Source organism: Schistocerca cancellata, chromosome 10 (assembly GCF_023864275.1).
Source record: "Schistocerca cancellata isolate TAMUIC-IGC-003103 chromosome 10, iqSchCanc2.1, whole genome shotgun sequence".
Lineage (NCBI taxonomy): Eukaryota > Metazoa > Arthropoda > Insecta > Orthoptera > Acrididae > Schistocerca > Schistocerca cancellata.
This window is the reverse complement of record NC_064635.1, coordinates 85058244-85081828: the sequence shown is the minus strand read 5'-3', so window position 1 is coordinate 85081828 and position 23585 is coordinate 85058244. Positions and strand designations below refer to the sequence as shown.

The window sequence follows — 23585 nt, the reverse complement described above, 5'->3', positions numbered from 1 at the left end:
CTCATAGGGTGGTGTACTCTGCCCAGAAAGGGTGATATAGTGCTAGAGGTATCCAAAACATTCCCCAAGAAATGCTACAGAGCAGTGAGAATATTAAGGTATCACTTATGGAGTAAAGGAGAGAATGATGGGTTTGTACTGAAAATATCTCTCTCTCTTATGTGTTTATGGAGAGCACAGGCTACGCGGAATCTGTATTGGTAAATAAGAAGCTGTACTCCACTGAAGAAGAAATCCAGTATGCTTGTGAAAAAGTTTGGACAATTTTATGTCCGTATGTTGGACGGTACTCTGTATTGCACGCATTGATTGATGACTCTGCAGAGAGTTTGACAATTGATATTTATTGCAGTCTCACATCAGAAAAGTAAAGTTCCACGTAAGAAAATAACAGAAATGATCGTCCCTGATCAATATGAACATGAACCCACATTGGGATCATTGTTTTCCCACCCACCACAGACATTTGCTCCCGCCTCCCAGCCAGAGACAAATTATCTTCCTCCGGCTTCTCTTCTCAGCAAGAGGTCCCTTGGGACACTTCTTTCCCAGGTTCCTGTCGGTCTACAACTGGACACCAGCCAGTGGCTAAAGAAGCCACAGGCTTATGGTTGCAGGGATTCACAATTGTCATCATTACCTCAAACTGATACAGAGAAGCCTTCGTGTTACTCCAAATCCTCTAACGAGAGGAAAGATGAGAAGCAGTTTTCCAAGAAGGACGAGATTCTGGTGGCCCCTGAGGCCACAGGCTACTCCTCACGATGGAACCCAGAAACTGTTTGATGATGCCATAACCCCTTAACAAATGGCAGCAGGTGACCCTAGGGCCTAACCTGCCTCCTTGGTCCCTTCATGGCCTCATAGTACATAGACAACATTGTTCTCCTCTAGTACATAGACAACATTATTCTCCTCTGGAATTGTAGTGGCATTTTCCACCACCTGGCTTAACAACAACATATTTTAAGTGCTTCTTCTGCATTGCCCATCAGGAGACTTGGTTTCCAGCCATGCAGACCCCGGCCCTTCATAGATACCAGGGTATTATAAGAATCTAACTATCTATGACAGGGTGTAGCCCTTGGTTGCTTGCATCAGGGAGATATCAGTGAGGCATTCGAGAATACAACTACAGCAATTCTTTCATTTTTAGTGATCCCATGTTTCTTGGGACCGCTCCGGCAGAAGACAATACCTTGGTGGTCATCAGAAATCGCAAAGGCCATTAGAGATCATAGATGGGCTCTAAAACGCCATAAGCAGCACCCATCAATGGAGCATCTCATTGCCTTTAAGTGGCTCCATGCCATTTCATAAAGTGATGGAAGCGAGAATACTGGGAACTGTGTGTTTCAGCCATTGGACCACGTACCTCTCCCCTCACAGGTTTGGGCAAAGATCAGGTGTCTCTAAGGATACCAGACATCTGCAGGTGTAGCTGGTATTACCTTGAATGGTGCTGTCTACACTGACCCAGACACCGTCGCCAAACATTTTGCTCTGAATTTTGCTCTAGCCTGTGCGTCTGAGAATTATGAACCTGCCATTCATGTCCTAAATCAGTGGACGGAGAGAAAGCAATTACCTTTTACAAGACACCACCTGTGGCGAGTGAAAACTCTTCAGTGTCGTAGCCCACTGCCCTGACACAGCCTCAGGGCTGGACCACATCCACAACCAAATGCTCAAGAACCTATCGGTGGATTGTCAGCATCACATCCTTGCTATCTTTAACAGTGATTGGAGCAAGGGTGAGTTCCCATCACAGTGGTGAAAAAGCATCATCGTCCCAGTACTGAAACCAGGTAAACACTCTCTAGACATGGACAGTTATCGCCCAATTGGTCTCACCAGTGTTCTCTGTAAGTTGCTTGAAAACATGGTGAGCAGGCAGCTATGTTCGCTCCTTGAGTCTCGGGGTATTCTGGCTCCATCCCAGGATGGTTTTCACCAAGACCGTTCCACTAATGATAATCTGGTTTACCTGGGTCTGCCATCCGACAGGTTTTTCCTGACCTCAACACCTTATAGCCATCTTCTATGACCTGCAAAAACCTTATGACACCACATGGCAACTACATGTACTCGCTATGTTACATGAATGGGGTTTCTGAGGTCTGCTCCTGATTTTTATCCTGAACTTCTTGTCTCATCATATTTTCTGGGTTCAAGTTGGTGCCTCCCCCAGTTCTTGCCATATCCAGAGAATGGGTCCCGCAGGGCTGTTTACTCAGTGTCCCTCTCTTTCTAATAGCCATCAATGGTCTAGTAGCAACTGTGGGGTCCTAAGCATCACCCTCCTTGTATGCTGATGACTTTTACGTCTACTACTGTCCCTCTTGTGTGGGTGTCACTGAACATCGACTGAAAGGTGCCATAAGTGAAGTGCAGACATGGACTCTCACTAATGGCTTTTGGTTTTCATCTGCCAAGACTTGGGTCATGCACTTCTGTCGAAGTTATATCGTTCACCCACAACTTCCATGCAGACCTCTAGGAAGGACTGTACCATCCTTTGCTGGCTCCACATTGGCTACACTTGGCTGACTCACAGTGAGTTCCTCCATCACAAGGAGACTTATTGCTTTTTAAGACCAGTCTTCGATGCTCGGTTGACGTGGGTTTCCTGTCTTCTCCAGCAAAAGTTCTGGCTGAGTAACACCAATTGGGGTGCAGATCACACTACTGTTCTGCAGCTTTACAAAGCTCTTATACAATCTTGTCTTGAATATAAGAGTCTGACGTACAGTTCGACATCGCACTTAATGTTGTGGATACTGGATCCAATACTCCATTGTGGGGTTCGACTTGCAGCAGGAGTCTTTCAAACTAGCTTTGTGAACAGCATACTCGTGGACACTGGGATCCCTCCACTGCGGATCAGGTGCAGACAACAGCTTGTCAATTATGCTACACATGTTTGCAGCTCCCCTAAGCATCCGAACTACTGGCCCTCTTTCCAGACGTGGAAATCCATCTCCATCAGTGACAACCCAGCTCAGGAATTATGATCGCATTCCGTGCACGGTCCCTAATCTCTGAAATTCCATTGTTCCCTTTACTACCTCTCCTCCAGGCCCACCTCTGTGGCGCATCCTTCAGCCACAGCTGTATATTGATCTAGCACAAGGTCCCAAAGACTCAGTACAGCCCGAGACCCCCTGCCACCAATCTTTCTCCGTTGTTGGCGCATTCTGGTATTCAGAAGTAATCTATACTGATGGTTCAATGGTTGCTGGTCATGTGGGCTTTGCTTGTGCTCACATGGGACATACTGAACTTCACTCTTTTCCAGATGGTTGTTGCGTTTTCACTGTGGAGTTGATAGCCATCTCTCATGCTCTTGAGCATATCTGTACCAGCAGCAGTGAGTCCTTTCTCATCTGTAACGACTCCTTGAGCAGTTTGCAAGCTTTTGACCAGTGCTACCCTTGCCATCCTTTGGTCCCTACCTAAATGTCCTGCAACGGACCCTCAGTCTCACTGACACTCTATCCCTGGTGGTAGGAGATGATGCATCAGTGGCTGACTTAGTTTTACATTTTATTCATGATGGGGGGCCTTTACCACTCTCTTTAAAGGATGGTCACTTAACCTTATAGTCCGACTGAGGGCTTGGCAGAAAACACTGTTGGCTCCTGTGCCCAGACCAGGCTGTGGCTGTCTGGCACTACAACACTACACTACACTACACTACACTACAACCTCGTCCTCCCACCTCTCATGTGGTCTGTTTGACTTGTTCATCTACCATCTATCTTTCTCTTGCCCTGTCCATGTTGCTAATCTTTCCTAGGCAGTTTTTGAGTGGGGTGCATCTGATAAGTGGGGGGGGGGGGGGGGAGGTATGCCCCCTCATTGCACTCAGGTTTCGAGGACTTATGGCTGTTCCCTAGATGGGAGACCTCGCTTGCCTTTCTTCCTGTGTCCCCCTTTCTTCTTTTTTGCCCCTTATCCAGCATTTGGTGACCTTTGGTTGAGCTATGGGCTTTCTTCACATAGGTTTTGCATGGTAGGCCATTTCTGATGTACAGTTGTGTAAATCTGTCTGTTCAAGGAAAAAGGGACTGATAACCTATTACTTTGATCCCTTTAATCATCCAACCAACCAACCAACCAACCAACTAGCCAACCAATCAACACCCCAGATAGTGGTGGGATACCAACCTCACTGTCGCATGCCATACAGCAACCAGGAGCAGTGGTCTGGGGTGCCTTTCTTTTCACAGCAGAGACCTCTTTGGTGTTCGTCCACAGCACCCTTGCAGCACAATGGTACATCATTGATATTCTGTGCACCGTTGGGGACAGATGTGTATCAATGCATTAATGACATGCTCAATTTGTGAAAGTTTTTATCTCGAATAAATCATTCAATTTTCCTGAAATTGTAATCATTTGCTTGTCTGGGCATGTACATCACATATACTGGTTTCCATCCCATTTGGATGATTCCTTTGTGGTGTGTCGCCTTTTTCTTTACCAGAATTTGTATGCGGCATGTAAAAATGGGCAAATTCCAAAATTAGACAGTCAGTAAATGGTTAGCAGCTTTGTTGTAAACTTTTTTCAAAAATCTTTTATTCAGTGCAAGTTACAGATCCATTATTTAACTATTTACATTAATAAACTTGTATTGAAAAGTTGCAAGGTTACAAACATTGAAGTAAACTTTAGACCTTGAAAACGGATGGAATATGTTTGACGTAAACTGAATTTGGACAAGAGTTGGTTTTCTGTGTGAAATTTTTCAGTTTAGGAACCGATTGTGTAAACTTTGCTGACTGCAAATCAAATTTGACATTAGATCAGAAATTGAACTATGTTCAGGACTCAACTCTATTGTATAATGCTAAACTTGGATCCATAGAAGCAGATTAAGATTTGATCTTAGGTAGCACGTAACATGTTTGGCAACATGATTAAAATCCGCTATCAACACAATTATTTCACTTTGACTACTAATATTTATTGTACATCGTAGATAAGAAGTATTTATTATCAAAGGTGTGGTCCTATAGCCATGGGAACAAGTAAACAGAAAAAGGAGCGATTGTCGAACTTCTGTCAATATGACAATATAATGAAAAAGATAGTTGCTACTTGCCATAAAGTGGAGATGCTAAGTCGCGAAAGGGCACAACAAAAGACTCTTGGAAAGTTAGCTTTTGGCCAGCAAGACCTTTGTCAAAAATAAACAACATACACACAGGCACAAACTAACACAAACACAACTCACACATATGACCACAGTCTCTGGCAGCTGGAGCCAGACTGTAAGCAGCAGATCATTGTGGGAGAGGCAACCGGGTGGGGGGATAAGGAGGAGGGAAGGGGAAGTGGTGGCAGGATAGGGGTGGGGGATGTGTAGTGCTACTGGGAGGGTGCAGGGGCAAGGTGGAGAGTGGAGCTACTAGGTGCAGTTGGGAGCTTGGGGGGGGGGGGTATCAGAAAAGAGAGAAATAAAGACTGGGTATGTTGGTGGAATAGAGGGCTGTGTAGTGCTGGAATGGGAATGGGGAAGGGATAGAGGGGTAACGACAATAACTAATGGAAGATGAGGGCAGGCGGGTTACAGGAATGTAGGATATATTGCAGCGAGAGTTCCTACCTGCACTGGTGTTGGTGGAAAGGATCCAGATGGCACAGGCTGTGAAGCAGTCATTAAAATGAAGGAAGTCATGTTGGGCAGCATGCTCAGCTACAGGGTAGTCCAGTTGTTTCTTGGCCACAGTCTGTTGGTGGATATTCATGCAGACAGATAGCTTGTTGTTTGTCATGCCCATGTAGAATGAAGCGCAGTGGTTGCAGTTTAGCGTATAGATCACTTTACTGGTTTCACAGGTAGCCCTTCCTTTGACAGGATAAGTGATGTTTGTGGCAGAACTGGAGTAGGTGGTGGTGGGAGGATTTATGGGACAGGTCTTGCATGTAGGTCTGTTAAGGGATATAAGCCATGAGGCAAGGGGTTGGGAGCAGGGGTTGTGTAGGAATGTGCGGCCCCTACCGCTGGAGGTTTGACTTCTCCCGCAGGCATGGGTGTGTGTGTGTGTGTGTGTGTGTGTGTGTGTGTGTGTGTGTGTGTGTGTGTGTGTGTGAGGAGGGAGAAGGATAGTGGATTGGACATTTCTCATTTCAGGTTCTGACAAGAGATACTCGAAACTCTGTCAGGATTGTTATTCAGTTGTTCCAGTCCTCATTGGTACTGAGTGACGAGGAGAGTACCACTCTGTGGCTAGAAGGTGGGGCTTTGGAAGGTGTTGGCTGTCTGCAAAGATAAGGCACTGGAGATCTGTTTTTGTGCAAGGTTAGGAGACCCTTGGTATATTACGAGTGGGACTACCTGTCACTACAGATGCGACAGTCACTGGTGCCTAGGCTGTATGTAGGGACTTCTCGGTATGGAGTGGGTAGCAGCTGTTAAAGTGAGATATTGCTGGTGGTTGGTAGGTTTGGTATTGGGCACTGCTGTAGCCATCTTTGAGGTGGAGGTCAATGTAGAGGAAGGTGGCTTGACGGGTTGAGTAGGACCAAGTGAAGCAGATGGGGGAGAAGGTGTTGAGGTTCTGGAGGAATATGGATAAGATGTTCCACCCTTGATCTGGATCACAAGGATGTCTTCAGTGAATCTGAAGCAGGGGAGTGGTTTGGGATTCTGGGTGTGCAAGAAGGATTCCTCTAGATGGCCCATGAATAGGTTGCTGCCATGTGGGTGCCCATAGCCGTAACCCGGATTTGTTTTTAGGCAATGCCTTTGAAGGAGAAGAAATATTGTTGATCATCACGACTAGGAAGGAGGTGGTTGGTTTGGAATATATCAAGCATTGAGAAAGGTAGTGTTCAATAGCGTTAAGGCCCTGGGCATTAGGGATGTTAGTATAAAGGGAGGTGTCATCAGTAGTGATGGCCAGGGAACTGTGTGGTAAAGGAACAAGAAGTGTTGAGAGTTGTTGGAGGAAATGGTTGTTATCTTTCACGTAGGAGAGTAGGTTGTCTGAGTGTGTTTTAGTGAATTTTTTTGGATGTAATTGTATGTTATTTTCATATTTTTAGACGTTTCTTCCACCAACATGGATCCTTGCTCCTCCCATCTGCATCAGTACAAAAATGTTTCCTTATCCCTAGCCAGAACCCAGTCCCACAACTGTTCCTGTGTTGTTGTTTGGCTAATGGAATCCCCCAAATGACCTTATCATCAAGTACCCATCTCCGGCTGCCACCCTACCTTCCACAGTGATTTCCACCTTTTCATATTCCGCCAAGCCTTAGCCTTCACCAACCTGCAAAACCATATCAGTCAGGCCCAAACCTCCTTGCAGTACCTTCTCTCCATCTGTAAAATTCTCCTCCTTTGCAGTCTCTACCTTTGTTAGTCATCGTCTTACACATCTAGCACTTCCCTGTTCCCATTCCAGTGCTACACAGCTCTCTATTCCACCAACATACCCAGTCTTTGTATTTCTCTTCTTTTTCACCAACCCCCCTCCTCCGACAGTCTTTTTGTTGTGCCTTTCTGCAGCTCAGCATCTCCGCTTTATGATGAGTAACAACTATCCTTTCTGTTATATTGTTACATTCCATCCTGAATTTTCTCTCAAGACAAGAAAGATTTGCCGTTGGAAATGGTGTTGGGGCAATATAAAGGTATAATTGAGTGCCTAAAAACAGATAGTCACTGTGGTCAACAAGGCAAAGGCATGGAGAGAGTTTGTTGTTGACTTTAATTCTTTCATAAGGCCAGTATCTTATGGACAGCAGCAAGCTGTTGCTGTGTCTGCTTTAAACAGATTACCAACCACCATTCAAAAGGTGCCTGTGGTGTAATATTTTAAGGTTAACAGCAACCTGCACATTTCTGTCAGCAGTTGATTGCTTTTGGTTGTTTTCATCAGATAGTCTCTGAGCCTCGTTCCCAACTGCTTGACAGTGCTTTTCTCCAAACAAAACCTCAGCTTAAATGACTTGTTATTTAACTCCAAGAGTGGATTCACCCTTTACAGAATGTGCAGGGAGCTCATTGGGTCTTGTCATCGTCGTCCTCAATGGACACACATGAGTGCTCAGCTATTTGTAAAGTAAATGAAAGTAAACAATGTAATTCACATTGTGTAGTGATATTGCACGGCGAATTTTGCCCAACAGTGGTCCAGAACGCTCGGAAAACAGTGTGTGTGGAATGGTTTCAATGGTATGGAATAGCATGGTAATATTGTTATAATCATCTGTACAACCAATAAAGTAGGGAGAGTAGTAACAAGTGGGGAAAAAAATTCAAGATTTGACATGGGTTCGAATACGTGATCTTCAGCACTGTAGTCCACGACGCAACCTCTGAGCCATTGAAGTAAATGAAACATGATTTTGTTGTTAGTTAATTTCAAATTAATTGCTTATGTTCTATTTATCAATGCACATGGAATTGTCAGAGCAGTTTAGGGACAGGTTCAGTAGTTAAAGATTTAATACAAATTGCATAGTTAATGCTACTAGAGCTGAAAGAGAACATATATAAGTGATGTTGAGTCATCATTGGTTGCTGTCAAAATTCCCATACTTAACTGTTCACTGCCAAATGTTTCGAATTTTCCTTTTCTTGCTTTGCTGCTAAGTGTCCATAAAATGTCTTTGAACTAATCACATAAATTAAGAGTCGTCTCTCAAGAACTGTTGCGAGCCAGATTGAAAAAAAGTATTTCAAGCATCTGCAGTGTGCGAATGGCGTAGTCACATATTTACTTGCCATTTTTCTGTTAATTACTACTTTTTTATTATTGCAATTGATATCTGCTAAAAACAAAAACGGTGAATTGTAGTGCCATTACGCTATAAACTGATGATTAGAGCTGAACATTACTTTGAACCTCGATTTATCACCCGTCAAACACAATCTAACTTCATGGCAATATGACCTGGAATTAACATTTATACAGTGCAGATTTCCAGGTTAAGCTTGATCTAAGGTCATTTTCTGTCTTAACCTAAGGTTAAATGCTTTGTACAATCAGCCCTAGGAGTTGTACATTTTAGTTTAACTGATTTTTGTATTACATTATCAGATATACCATTAAATAGAACCAACATCAGGTCATTTTTTTTTCCTTAAAGGTATGAGAAGGAAAATTGCTGCTCACCATATAGCAGTGATATTTGGGGGGGGGGGGAATAAAAAGACTGAGTGTGGTGGTGGAATGACAACTGTGTAGTGCTGGAATGGGAACAGCAAAGGGGCTGGATAGATGAGGACAGTGACTAATGAAGGTTGAGGCCCGGAGGGTTACGGGAACGTAGGGCGTATTGCAGGGAAAGTTCTCACCCGTGCAATTCAGAAAAGCTGGTGTTGGTGGGAAGGATCCATATGGCACAGGCTGGGAAGCAGTCATTGACATGAAGGATATCATGTTTGGCATCCAGCTTGTTGGTTGTCATGCCTACATAGAATGCAGCACAGTGGTTGCAGCTTAGCTTGTATTGTGTAATACATTAAACACATGTGTTTATTCTGTACTGTCTGCTTCTCTGTCTGTTACATTATAAGTGGTGAAACTCTGGGCTTGGCAGTTTAAATCCCCAATGAGCAGTTTAGATTTAGATTTTCTACAGTTTCCCAGAAATGACTGACACGTACCAACATGATTCCTCTGCAAAGGACATGGGTAATTTCTTTCCTCATTCTCATCTTGCACCATATCTCTGCCTCCTGTGACTTCATCATCGAGACATTATACCTTGATCTTTTTTTTAATATATACTCTATTTTGGATTTGAAATTGCTTGTTTATTCCGTATTTGTGGAGTAATTTAAAATTAGCATGTCAGTGTATAAAATTAGCATCTCAGTGTAATTATTGTCGTCATTTTGCAGTCAATAAGCGACTCGATGAGTGGGTCACGGAAGACCGCTTGGATACTCGGAAAGTGCAGTACCCGCGACGCGATGGTGCCGGTCCCGGTACGGGGATGTCGACACCCAAGAAGCAGACATCGTCGGCGTGCTCGACGCCCGTGCACCCGAGCTCTGGCAATGCCAAACCCAACACTACCAGCACCGTCACCTCTGGCAGTGGAACCCTCCCGGTGCCTTCCGTCAGCACCAACAATGGCGGGCCGTCGCGGCCCACATCTCCTGTTGTACCGGAAATGGTCAATGGTGGTGCCGTTCTTGCTGCAGCTCTGCAGAAGAAGATGTCGCGTAAGAGGAAAGCTGGGTGGCCTGAAAATGAGGTGAGTATTCGCCGTGGATCTACATTTGTGAATGGGATATCTTTTATACAGATATCCTACCATAGCCTCAGAGAATTCGAGAAAGGAAGCCACATCTTCCTAGAAGAACCAGTACCACCTTATTAATGTAATGGCTATTTTCAATAACAATAGGTCAACTGAGACATGATAATGCTGTCGAAACCAGTCATTGTGTAAATAAAATTATATTGCAACTTGCTACTAGTCTTTTTAAATTTTTCACTTATTAATGTATAGTTATTTGTATGCATTGAAAAATAAGTTTCACGTTCACAAATTTTTTGGCAAAACATCTGTGTATAATACAAGTCTGCATCTGGCATTTGTGCTCGATTGAATTAATTAGTGTGTGTAGTTCCTGCTAATGTCAACATAATCGCTCTAGATGCGAAGAGCGACTGCATTTGACTTCTTTCGTGCTAGTTTGAGCATCCTCTGCTCAGACAGCTGGCCTGATCATTTTATTGACTACGCAATTTCCACTCAGTCCCCACTGCAGGATCGAGCTGGTTGTATGCACCCCAGAACGAGTGCCAAGAGGACCAGCCATTTATGGCATTATTTAAAATTGTACCAGCACATTTGTGTTTGATATATCTTAAAGGGTAACACAAGCTAAGAAAGACCAAGCTTTGAGGTTAGCTTTTCATATTTATTATAGTTCTTTAATAGATTACAAATGCAGTAATAATGGCAAAAATTATAATTATCAAGTGTGAGGTGAGTTCTTGAGCATTTCACACACAACTGGCTTTTCTACGGAAAACTCAGTGTTCTTCACTGCTGCTTCTTTTGAAGTGATTTTATAAATAGACAACAAAAGGCAACACCAGTATATTAATTTTAACGATTAACTTTATCTGTTTGTGTGTTCGCACTACCTAACAGTGATGTTGCTATTGGCTGACTACATCGTTTGTCCTATGCTCTGAATATCTGATGTGTGCAGCACAATCACAATTTTAGTGCTTCGGAAGCTAGCGTGCTGTAGTTCGTGGAATTCAGATTTATACTTTCGTAATACAAAAATGTGCAGTGTACATGTTGCCACGCATTGAAGATCTTTTCAAAATGCATTGTTATTTTGCTGGGTTTCGTTTCCGAAAGTGTCAGGAAGTTCAATGCTTGTGTATAAAACCTTTACCATTCAAAAGATTGACAAGTTTTGAAGCTGTGATGGAAATGTATATTGTCACGTAACATAGAAAAAAATGTATTTTCACCTGGGGCATAGTGTCTTTTTCACATGGGAAAAAGTCTGTTTTTAACTGGAAAATGTAGGTTGTTTTTTTTTCCCCGCATATACGACCTTTTGTGATACTTAGGTGAGACTACAGAGAGTGGAAGAAAGATTCATGTAGGATACCACATCCATGAATTTGTTGAAGGATGTTGTAATGCTTCACCTTGGCTCTTGCCTGGTTAACAGAAAACGAGAACCCACACGATAATCAATGACTGCCATGTCGTCCTCTGTCAATTATTATCAAACGTGGTATGGAGGGACATGGGTCAGCACAGCATCCACGTGGCCTTGACGTTTCGACTGTGGATCCACTACCTCTCAATTAGGTTTTGCATCATGGAGCTGAGTACATGCTAGTTCAGTCCTTCCACAGAGGAAAAACAGGACAGAGATTTTGTGTCATCAGTCATCTAACTGGTTTGATGCAGCCCGCCACAAATTCCTCTCCTATGCCAGCCTCTTTATCTCAGAGTTGAACTTGCACCCTACATCCTCAATTATTTGCTAGATGTGTTCCGGTGTCTCTTCCTCTACAGTTTTTACCCTCTGCAGCTCCCTCTCGTACCAGGGAAGTTATTCCATTATGTCTTAGCAGATGTCCTACCATCCTGTCCCTTCTTCTTGCCAATGTTTTCGTCTCCGATTCTGCAGAAAACCTCCTCATTCATTAACTTACCAGCCCACTTAATTCTCAACATTTTTGTGTAGCACCACACCTCAAATGCTTCAATTCTCTTCTTTGCCAGTTTTCCCACAGTCCATGTCTCACTACCGTATGATGCTATGCCCCAAAAATACATTCTCAGAAATTTCTTCTTCAAATTATGGCCTATGTCTGAGACTAGTAGACTTCTCTTGGCCAGAAATGCTCTTTTTACTAGTGCTAATCTGCTTTTTATGTCATCCCTGCTCTGTCCATCATGGGTTATTTGGGTGCCTAGGTAGCAGAATTCTTTAACTTCGAATACTTTGTGGTCACCAACTGTCATGTTAAGTTTAATTTCTTCTCATTTCTGCAACTTCTCATTACTTTTGTCTTTTCCTGATTTACTCTCAATCCTTATTCTTTATTCATTGGGCTGTTCATTCCATTCAACAGATTTTCAATTCTTTTTCACTGCCAATGAGGATAGCAATCTCATCAGTAAATGTAATCATTGGAATTAAAATTCAGGGTGAATGAATATCACTCTTGAACCTTTTCTCTACTTTTGTCATTGCTTCTTCAGTGTATAGACTGAACAGTAGGGGCGAAGGACTACTTTCCTGCCTTACACCCATTTTAATACAAGCACTTCGTTCTTGGTATTCCACTTTTACTGTTCCCTCTTGCCTCTCGTACTTACGGTGTATTACCCATCTTTTCCTATAGCTTATCCCTGTTTTTCTCAGAATTTTGAACATTGTGCACCATTTGACATTGTCGAATGCTTTTTCCAAATTTGCAAATCCTATGCACAAGTCTTTATTTTTCTTTTGTCTTGCTTCCATTATCAACTGCAACATCAGAATTGCCTCTTTGGTGCCTTTACCTTTCCTAAAGCCAAATGAACCATCATCTTACTCACCCTCAATTTTGTTTCCATTTTTCTGTGTATTATTCCTGTCAGCAACTTGGATGCAGGAGATGTTAAGCTGATTGTGCGTTAATTCAAGCACTCATCAGCTCATGTGCAACCTTCAGAATTGTGTGGATGATGTTTTTCAGCAACTGAGAATTTTTCCGGGTTGTGTGGCCGTGGTCCATGGAATCTCCAATCCCTGACATTTTGTCCAAGGCTACGTTGGACATCTTTGTTGGGGCTCCTGGTTGTGCTGAGTCTTGCCGACTGATGAGTCAGACGTCGAAGAGCGGCCTAAATACCGTGGAAAACGGGCGTGGTCTGGATTTCGTGTGATAGCAGAGATAAGCATTGTCAAAGATAAAATTTTTTAACTATTGATTATAGTACATCAAAGATAAAAAACTTCTCGTCGATTCTGTAGTGCCACAGTCCATATATCACTGAGTTTCATGGCTTCTTCTTTTCTGTTAAAATTATCCCCATATTTATATATTTCGATGGCTTCTCTATATAGCCATCGATAATAGTTCGTCATAGTACATAAAACTTCAGTTTCCGAAAATTTCACTATGTGATCACCTGATTGAAGAGCATGTTCTGCCACGGCTGATTTGTCTGTTTTCCCTAGTTGGTGAAGACTTTTATGTTCCTACAACCGTGTATTCCCACTTCTCTTTGTAGTTCCAATGTAGACCTTGCTACACGTACATGGAATCTTATATACACCACTTGCAGGCAGAGGGGGACGTTTGTCCTTAACGGAACGAAATGCTTGGCCTGTTTTCTTAGTAGGTTTGAAAATCGGTCGAACGTCATGTTTCCTTAGAATCTTGCCGATCTGAACCGTCACTTTTTTGATGAAGGGTAGAGAAACCATGTTCTTCCATCGCTGTCTCTTATTGTTGTTCTTAGGCCTCCTGTTATTCGGTCACAAAACTCTAATTATTTCCTTAGGAGAGTACCCATTCTTCTCTAAAGCCTGCTTTAGAGGTTTTAACTCGACATCCAGGTGTTCCCGCATACAAATCCTTTTAGCTCTGCCACTAGACTTTTAATTACACCTCTTTTCTGTTGTGGACGATGATTGGAATCCTTATGCAAGTATCAATCGGTATGTGTAACCTTCCGAAAGACTTTATGTTTCAAGCTGCCATCAGTCTGTCTCATGACGAAGACATCCAAGAAGGATATTGCATTGTCTCAGGCTTTTGAGAAGAATGGGTACTCTAGTAAGGAAATAAATAAAGTTTTGCGGCCGAATAACAGGCGGCCTAAGGACAACAATAGGTCACAGTGATGGAAGAACACTGTTTCTCTACCCTTCATCAAAAAAGTGACTGATCAGATCTGCAAGATTCTAAGGAAACATGATGTTAGACTGATTTTCAGACCAACTAAGGAAATAGGCCAAGCACTTCGTTCCGTTAAGGACAAACATCCGTCCCCCTCTGTCTGCAAGTGGTGTATATAAGATTCCGTGTACGTATGGCGAGGTCTACATTGGAACTACAAAGAGAAGTGGGAATACATGGTTGAGGGAACATAAAAGTCTTTGCCGACTAGGGAAAACAGACAAATCAGACGTGGCGGAACATGCTCTTCAGTCAGGTGATCACATAGTGAAATTTTTGGAAACTGAAGTTTTTTGTACTATGACAAACTATTATCCATGGCTATATAGAGAAGCCATAGAAATATATAAACATGGGGATAATTTTAACAGAAAAGAAGAAGCCATGAAACTGAGTGATACATGGACTGTGGCGCTACAGAATCGATGAGAAGTTTTTTTATCTTTGACGTACTATAATTAATAGTTTAAAAAATTTATCTTTGACAACGCTTATCTCTGCTATCACGTGGAATCCAGACCACGCCCACTTTCCACAGTATTTAGGCCACTCTTCGACGTCCGACTCATCAGTTGGCAAGACTCAGCACAAACAGGAGCACCTCCGAAGATGTCCAACATAGCCTTGGACGAAACATCAGGGATTGAAGAATTGCATGGACCATGGCCATACAACCTGGAAAAATTCTCAGCAGCTGAAACATCCGGTCGTGAAAGCCTCCATTGTTTTTCAGCAAGTCGGATGGTATATTGGCAGACTCATACGTTCTACACACCAGTGTGAGTAGTTGTTATGTTGCCACTTCCTCCAATGATTTTAGAATTTCCGATGGAATATTATCTTTTCATTCTGCCTGCAGCCATTTTGCCTTACGTTTCTTGTACCTTGTATTTATTTCATTCCTAAGTGACTTGTATTTCTGTATTCCTGAATTGCCCTTAACATTTTTGTACTTCCTTCTTCCATCACTCATCTGAAGTATTTATTCTCTTACCAATGGTTTCTTCGCTGTTACCTTCGTTGTACCTATGTTTTTCTTTCCAACTTCTGTGATTCCCCTTTTTTGAGCTGTTCTTTCCTCTTCAACCGAACTGCGTCTGAGCTATTCCTTATCGCCGTATATATAGCCTCAGACTTCAAGCATCTCTTTTCATTCCTTAGTACTTTTGTATCCCACTTCTTCGTGTAATCTTTCTTCCTGATTAGTCTCTTAAACCTCAGCCTACTCACCACTTCCAAATTGTGATCTAAGTCTATTGCTAGGAGTACACCTTAGAATCCAGTAACTGATTTTGGAATATCTGCCTGACCATTATGTAATCTAAGTGAAATCTTTCCATATCTGGCAACCTTTTCCAAGTGTACTTCCTCCTCTTGTAATTCTTGAACAGAATATTCGTTATTAGTAACTGAAATGTACTGCAGAACTCAGTGTTTATCATCTCTCATTCCTAGTACCAAGCCCATATTCTCCAATAGCTTTTTCTTTACCCCTTCTCTTACAGTCACATTCCAATTCCCCATGACTATTAGATATTCATCTCCCTTTACATACTGATTTCCCTCAACTCCTTTGGTTCCATCAGATTCACCTGGTCCTACTCCAAATCCCATGCCACTTTCCTTGATGTTGACCTTCACCTGTCCAATGGCCAGCTTCACACGTCCGTCCACATCAAACCCACCAACAAGCAACAGTACCTCCATTACGACAGCTGCCACCCATTCCACATCAAACGGTCCCTTCCCTACAGCCTAGGTCTTCGTGGCAAACGAATCTGCTCCAGTCCGGAATCCCTGAGGCATTACACCAACAACCTGACAACAGCTTTCGCATCCCGCAACTACCCTCCCGACCTGGTACAGAAGCAAATAACCAGAGCCACTTCCTCATCCTCTCAAACCCAGAACCTCCCACAGAAGAACCACAAAAGTGCCCCACTTGTGACAGGATACTTTCCGGGACTGGATCAGATTCTGAATGTGGCTCTCCAGCAGGGATACAACTTCCTCAAATCCTGCCCTGAAATGAGATCCATCCTTCATGAAATCCTCCCCACTCCACCAAGAGTGTCTTTCCGCCGTCCACCTAACCTTCGTAACCTCTTGGTTCATCCCTATGAAATCCCCAAACCGCCTTCCCTACCCTCTGGCTCCTACCCTTGTAACCGCCCCCGGTGTAAAACCTGTCCCATGCACCCTCCCACCACCACCTACTCCAGTCCTGTAACCCGGAAGGTGTACACAATCAAAGGCAGAGCCACGTGTGAAAGCACCCACGTGATCTACCAACTGACCTGCCTACACTGTGATGCATTCTATGTGGGAATGACCAGCAACAAACTGTCCATTCGGATGAATGGACACAGGCAGACAGTGTTTGTTGGTAATGAGGATCACCCTGTGGCTAAACATGCCTTGGTGCACGGCCAGCACATCTTGGCACAGTGTTACACCGTCCGGGTTATCTGGATACTTCCCACTAACACCAACCTGTCAGAACTCCGGAGATGGGAACTTGCCCTTCAGCATATCCTCTCTTCTCGCTATCCGCCAGGCCTCAATCTCCGCTAATTTCTAATTTCAATCTGCCGCCGCTCATACCTCACCTGTCTTTCAACATCATCTTTGCCTCTGTACTTCCGTCCCGACTGACATCTCTGTCCAAACTCTTTGCCTTTACAAATGTCTGCTTGTGTCTGTGTATGTGTGGATGGATATGTGTGTGTGTGCGAGTGTATACCTGTCCTTTTTTCCCCCTAAGGTAAGTCTTTCCGCTCCCGGGATTGGAATGACTCCTTACCCTCTCCCTTAAAACCCATATCCTTTTGTCTTTCCTTCTCCTTCCCTCTTTCCTGACGAGGCAACCGTTGGTTGCGAAAGCTTGGATTTTGTGTGTATGTTTGTGTGTCTGTCGACCTGCCAGCACTTTCATTTGGTAAGTCACATCATCTTTGTTTTTAAATATACTTACTTACTTATCGCGAATGGACCCAGAAGGATCACGCAAAGCTTTCTGACGTCGTTTCTTCCATACTTCTTTCATCCGTTCTCCATGTTTTCTTTTTCTTTCTTCTGTCCATTTTGTTCCTGGTCTCTTTAGTGCTTCCTTCTCCGACAATACAATCCACTTTTCCACCTTATTTCTAAAAGTTTTTCTGTCTTTGACATCTTTAAGTTCAATATTTGCTTTTTGTAAATCTAATTTTACTTGGCTAATCCATGGTGTTGTTGATTTGACTTTTTCTATGTAAGTGAGAATTCTGTTGGTGAGTCGTGTGGGGGGAAGTCTAGTGACATGTCCATAAAATTTTAATCTTTGCCTTCTTATGTCTGCTGCCAGGTTTGATATAGTTTCTGTGGTTCTTCTTGATTGTATCCGATATCCTTCTTCTGTTAATTTTGGACCTAAAATCTTTCTCATAATTTTGCGTTCTTCTTTTAGTATTTTTTCTAAATCACATTTTGTGTGGAGTGTGAGCGTTTCACTAGTATATAGTGCTGCTGGCTTAATTACTGCGCAGTAGTGTCTGATTTTTGTGTTCGAGGAGATGCATTTTTTATTGTATATTTCATGTGTCATACCATATGCTCTCTTCATTTTCTGTTGTCTGATCTTCTGTGCAACTTTCTCTCCTCCGGTTGGCTCCAAAATTTCACCTAGGTATTTAAAATGTTTTACTCTATTTATTTTTCCATATTTTGTGTTCAAACTGTGTACATGGAATTTTGTACAGAAAAATTCTGTCTTTTGAAACGAAATTTGTAAACCTACTTTATCCGCGCATTCCTTAAGGATCTCTATTTGTTTGGTGGCGATTTCTTCATCATCTGCAAGTATGGCCAAGTCGTCCGCGAATGCTAAACAAGATATCTCCACGTTGTCTTTGGTTCTACCAAGATGGATTGGTTTCCAGTAGGATTGATTTTTTAATTCTTTTTCCCATTCCTTAATGACTTTATCCAGGACTATATTAAACAGAAGTGGAGATAGCCCGTCACCTTGACGTACTCCAGTTTTTATGAGAAAAGGTTCAGAGATTTCTCCCCTGAATTTAACTTTAGATACAGTGTCTGTCAGTGATTCTTTGATAAGCCTTAGTGTTTTGGAGTCAAGTCCAAGTTCCTCTAAAATGTTAAACAAAGATTGCCGGTCTATTGAGTCATAGGCTTTCTTAAAATCTACAAATGTACAAATTATGGGGGCATTTCTAATTGCTTTGTGTTTTAATATTGTCTTTAAATTAAATATTTGTTCTATGCATGAGCGACCGGGGCGGAAGCCTGCTTGATAATCACCAATTTGGCGTTCCAGCTGCTTTTGTGTTCTTTTCAGCAGGCATGTTGAGAGAATTTTGTAGGTGACTTGTAAAAGTGAGATTCCCCTGTAGTTATTGACATTTGTTCTGTCTCCTTTTTTATGTAACGGGTGAATAAGGGCACATTTCCAATCCTCTGGTAATTTTTCTGTTTCCCATATTTTTGTTATTATTTTTGTGAGCTCTTGCAACGTCTTTGGTCCTAGGTTTTTTAATAGCTCTGCAACAATGCCATCTTCGCCAGATGTTCTATTATTTTTTAAGTTTTTAATGTGACATTTGATTTCTTCCTGTGTTGGTGGTAATGAATCCGGTTGAGCGTTGGCACTGATTTTTTTGGGAAACCTTAAACTAGGTTCTGGGCAATTTAGTAGGTTAGAAAAATATTGAGCCAATACTTGACAGTTTTCCTGGTTTGTTAGGGCTAATTTACCATCTGGTTTTCTGAAACATAAATTTTGAGGGATATATCCTCGTATTTTATCTGCGAAAGTTCTGTAGAAGTCTCTTGTATTATAGTTTTGGAAATTTTCTTCTATGGCATCCAGTTGTGCCTTTGTGTACTTCCTTTTTGCTTGCCTAATAGATTTTGAAACCTGTTTTCTAACCTCGTTAAATAACTGTAGACTTTCTTGTGATTTTTTACTGTTATATTCTTGAAATGCCTTTTTTCTCCTTTCCAATGCATTTTCACAGTCTGAATCCCACCAAGGGTGTTTGAATATCTTTTTCAAGGGAATAGTTTCCTTAGCTATTCGCGTGATTTTAGAATGAAATTCTTCCCATGTGTTTGCCTTTTCCTTCTCCCATTCTTCTTTTACTTTAGATTCTTTAATCTTCTTGGTGTCATATTTCTGTATTTCTGTTTTCTTCTGATGACTTCTTCGTGCTGTAAACTTGATTTTAATTCTAGTTAGGTAATGGTCTGAATCAATGTTTGCTCCTCTGCGTACTTGGACGTCGTAAATTTCTTTTTGTACTGGGTATGAAATCGTCACATGATCTATTTGAAACTCGCCAATTTGTTGTATAGGAGATCTCCATGTCTTTTGTTTTCTTGGACATTTTCTTAGAGATGTTGACATTATCTTCAGGTTATTCTGCTTACATAGTTCGACGAGCCTTGTACCATTTTTATTGGTAAATTTATGTGCAGGATATTTGCCTACGGTCTTTTGGTGGATTTTCTCTCTACCAATTTGGGCATTAAAATCGCCGAGTAGAACTTTTGTATCATCTTTTGGAATCTTGGCCATTATATTCTCCAAATTTTCCCAGAACTTTTCTGTTTCTATGGGGTTTTTCTTGTTGTCTCCGTTTGTGGGAGCATGAACATTAACCATTGTGTATGTTTTGTTGGCACATTGTAAGCGCATCGTCATTATCCTATTATTTACGGGAGTAACTTCCTTGATGGAGCTGAGCACGCTCTTGTGTATGACAAACGCCATCCCGAGATGGGGGGCTCCTCTTCCGATTCGTTTATCCGTCTTGCTCTTAAAGATGCGATAGTTGCCATAATCTGATGTTTCTTCATCTGTAAAACGCGTCTCCTGTAAAGCTAGTATTACTATCTTTTGCTTTTCAAGTTCTGTTGTAAGGTTTAGAAGTTTTCCTGGTTGGATTAATGTATTTATGTTAAAGGTTCCAATGTATGTAGGTGTTTTGAGTGGAAGTTTGCCAGAGAGCTCCGACTTTCTCTGATGTAATCGTGTAAGTCCAGGTTCCCCAGAATCCGAATTCCTGGTTGCCATCTGTTGATGGGTGGATTGGTTACCACCTGGGGTAATGTTGTTATTACTTGCACGAGTCATACTTGCTTGTAATCAAGTTGGTCCAGTGTTTCCACTGGGTGTTTAGAACCAGGGATTGTTAGTTCCTGGCGCATTATGACCAGCCGCACATTGTGTGAACAGACGCTGACCAGGATGCCGATGGTTCCCACTTCAGACGCGTCCTGGATTTGGGTGTTGACAATGCTTATTGTAATGGCGGCACTTACTCGCCATGACACAGCAACGTCTTCGGGTTCTGTGGTTTTTGACTGAGTGTGACCCTTGCCAAAAGTCACCCTCCCACACCCTCGTGATGCTGCCGCCTCGGTCCGGGACTGCTTATTTGGGTTTCCCCTTATTCGCAGCTGTCCACCATATCTGATGGATCGTTCGCTATCCGCCACCTGCGACCCGCCCTGTACCTGAGGCTCGGCTATATATATATATATATATATATATATATATATATATATATATATAGCCGAGCCTCAGGTACAGGGCGGGTCGCAGGTGGCGGATAGCGAACGATATATATATATATATATATATATATATATATATATATATATATGTCATCAATAAATCTGTACCAAACTTTGGGTTGGCAGGCCTGGGTAACCGAGAAGGCTTCCTCTAAGCGACCCATGAATAGGTTGGCGTACGAGGGGGCCATCCTGGTACCCATGGCTGTTCCCTTTAATTGTTGGTATGTCTGGCCTTCAAAAGTGAAGAAGTTGTGGGTCAGGATGAAGCTGGCTAAGGTAATGAGGAAAGAAGGAAGGTTCCGGGTTTGAGGAGATGAGGAAGTGGCTCTGGTTATTTGCTTCTGTACCAGGTCGGGAGGGTAGTTACGGGATGCAAAAGCTGTTTTCAGGTTGTTGGTGTAATGGTTCAAGGATTCCGGACTGGAGCAGATTCGTTTGCCACGAAGACCTAGGCTGTAGGGAAGGGACCGTTTGATGTGGAATGGGTGGCAGCTGTCATAATGGAGGTACTGTTGCTTGTTGGTGGGTTTGATGTGGACGGACGTGTGAAGCTGGCCATTGGACAGGTGGAGGTCAACGTCAAGGAAAGTGGCATGGGATTTAGAGTAGGACCAGGTGAATCTGATGGAACCAAAGGAGTTGAGGTTGGAGAGGAAATTCTGGAGTTCCTCTTCACTGTGAGTCCAGATCATGAAAATGTCATCAATAAATCTGTACCAAACTTTGGGTTGGCAGGCCTGGGTAACCGAGAAGGCTTCCTCTAAGCGACCCATGAATAGGTTGGCGTACGAGGGGGCCATCCTGGTACCCATGGCTGTTCCCTTTAATTGTTGGTATGTCTGGCCTTCAAAAGTGAAGAAGTTGTGGGTCAGGATGAAGCTGGCTAAGGTAATGAGGAAAGAAGGAAGGTTCCGGGTTTGAGGAGATGAGGAAGTGGCTCTGGTTATTTGCTTCTGTACCAGGTCGGGAGGGTAGTTACGGGATGCAAAAGCTGTTTTCAGGTTGTTGGTGTAATGGTTCAAGGATTCCGGACTGGAGCAGATTCGTTTGCCACGAAGACCTAGGCTGTAGGGAAGGGACCGTTTGATGTGGAATGGGTGGCAGCTGTCATAATGGAGGTACTGTTGCTTGTTGGTGGGTTTGATGTGGACGGACGTGTGAAGCTGGCCATTGGACAGGTGGAGGTCAACGTCAAGGAAAGTGGCATGGGATTTAGAGTAGGACCAGGTGAATCTGATGGAACCAAAGGAGTTGAGGTTGGAGAGGAAATTCTGGAGTTCCTCTTCACTGTGAGTCCAGATCATGAAAATGTCATCAATAAATCTGTACCAAACTTTGGGTTGGCAGGCCTGGGTAACCGAGAAGGCTTCCTCTAAGCGACCCATGAATAGGTTGGCGTACGAGGGGGCCATCCTGGTACCCATGGCTGTTCCCTTTAATTGTTGGTATGTCTGGCCTTCGAAAGTGAAGAAGTTGTGGGTCAGGATGAAGCTGGCTAAGGTAATGAGGAAAGAGGTTTTAGGTAGGGTGGCAGGTGATCGGCGTGAAAGGAAGTGCTCCATCGCAGCGAGACCCTGGACATGCGGAATATTTGTGTATAAGGAAGTGGCATCAATGGTTACAAGGATGGTTTCCGGGGGTAACAGACTGGGTAGGGATTCCAGGCGTTCGAGAAAGTGGTTGGTGTCTTTGATGAAGGATGGGAGACTGCATGTAATGGGTTGAAGGTGTTGATCTACGTAGGCAGAGATGCGTTCTGTGGGGGCTTGGTAACCAGCTACAATGGGAAGACCGGGATGATTGGGTTTGTGAATTTTAGGAAGAAGGTAGAAGGTAGGGGTGCGGGGTGTTGGTGGGGTCAGGAGGTTGATGGAGTCAGGTGAAAGGTTTTGTAGGGGGCCTAAGGTTCTGAGGATTCCTTGAAGCTCCGCCTGGACATCAGGAATGGGATTACCTTGGCAAACTTTGTAAGTAGTGTTGTCTGAAAGCTGACCAGTCCCTCAGCCACATACTCCCAACGATCAAGTACCACAGTCGTGGAACCCTAGTCCGCCGGAAGAATGACAATGGATTGGTCAGCCTTCAGATCACGGATAGCCTGGGCTTCAGCAGTGGTGATGTTGGGAGTAGGATTAAGGTTTTTTAAGAAGGATTGAGAGGCAAGGCTGGAAGTCAGAAATTCCTGGAAGGTTAGGAGAGGGTGATTTTGAGGAAGAGGAGGTGGGTCCTGCTGTGACGGAGGACGGAACTGTTCCAGGCATGGTTCAATTTGGATAGTGTCTTGGGGAGTTGGATCATTAAGAGTAGGATTAGGATCATTTTTCTTCGTGGCAAAGTGATATTTCCAGCAGAGAGTACGGGTGTAGGACAGTAAATCTTTGACGAGGGCTGTTTGGTTAAATCTGGGAGTGGGGCTGAAGGTGAGGCCTTTGGATAGGACAGAGGTTTCGGATTGGGAGAGAGGTTTGGAGGAAAGGTTAACTACTGAATTGGGGTGTTGTGGTTCCAGATTGTGTTGATTGGAATTTTGAGGTTTTGGAGGGAGTGGAGCTGGAAGTGGGAGATTGAGTAGATGGGTGAGACTGGGTTTGTGTGCAA

At 43.1% G+C, this 23585-nt stretch overlaps 1 protein-coding gene across 1 annotated transcript in view; it reads left to right on the top strand.

Moving 5' to 3' along the window:
- Window positions 1–23585, top strand: part of LOC126106889 (histone acetyltransferase Tip60-like) — a 125258-nt gene that overhangs the window by 21654 nt on the left and 80019 nt on the right. Inside the window, exon 4 of the mRNA XM_049913299.1 lies at window positions 9866–10224. Coding sequence (XP_049769256.1) covers window positions 9866–10224 — 359 coding nt within the window. The remainder of the gene's footprint in view (window positions 1–9865; window positions 10225–23585) is intronic.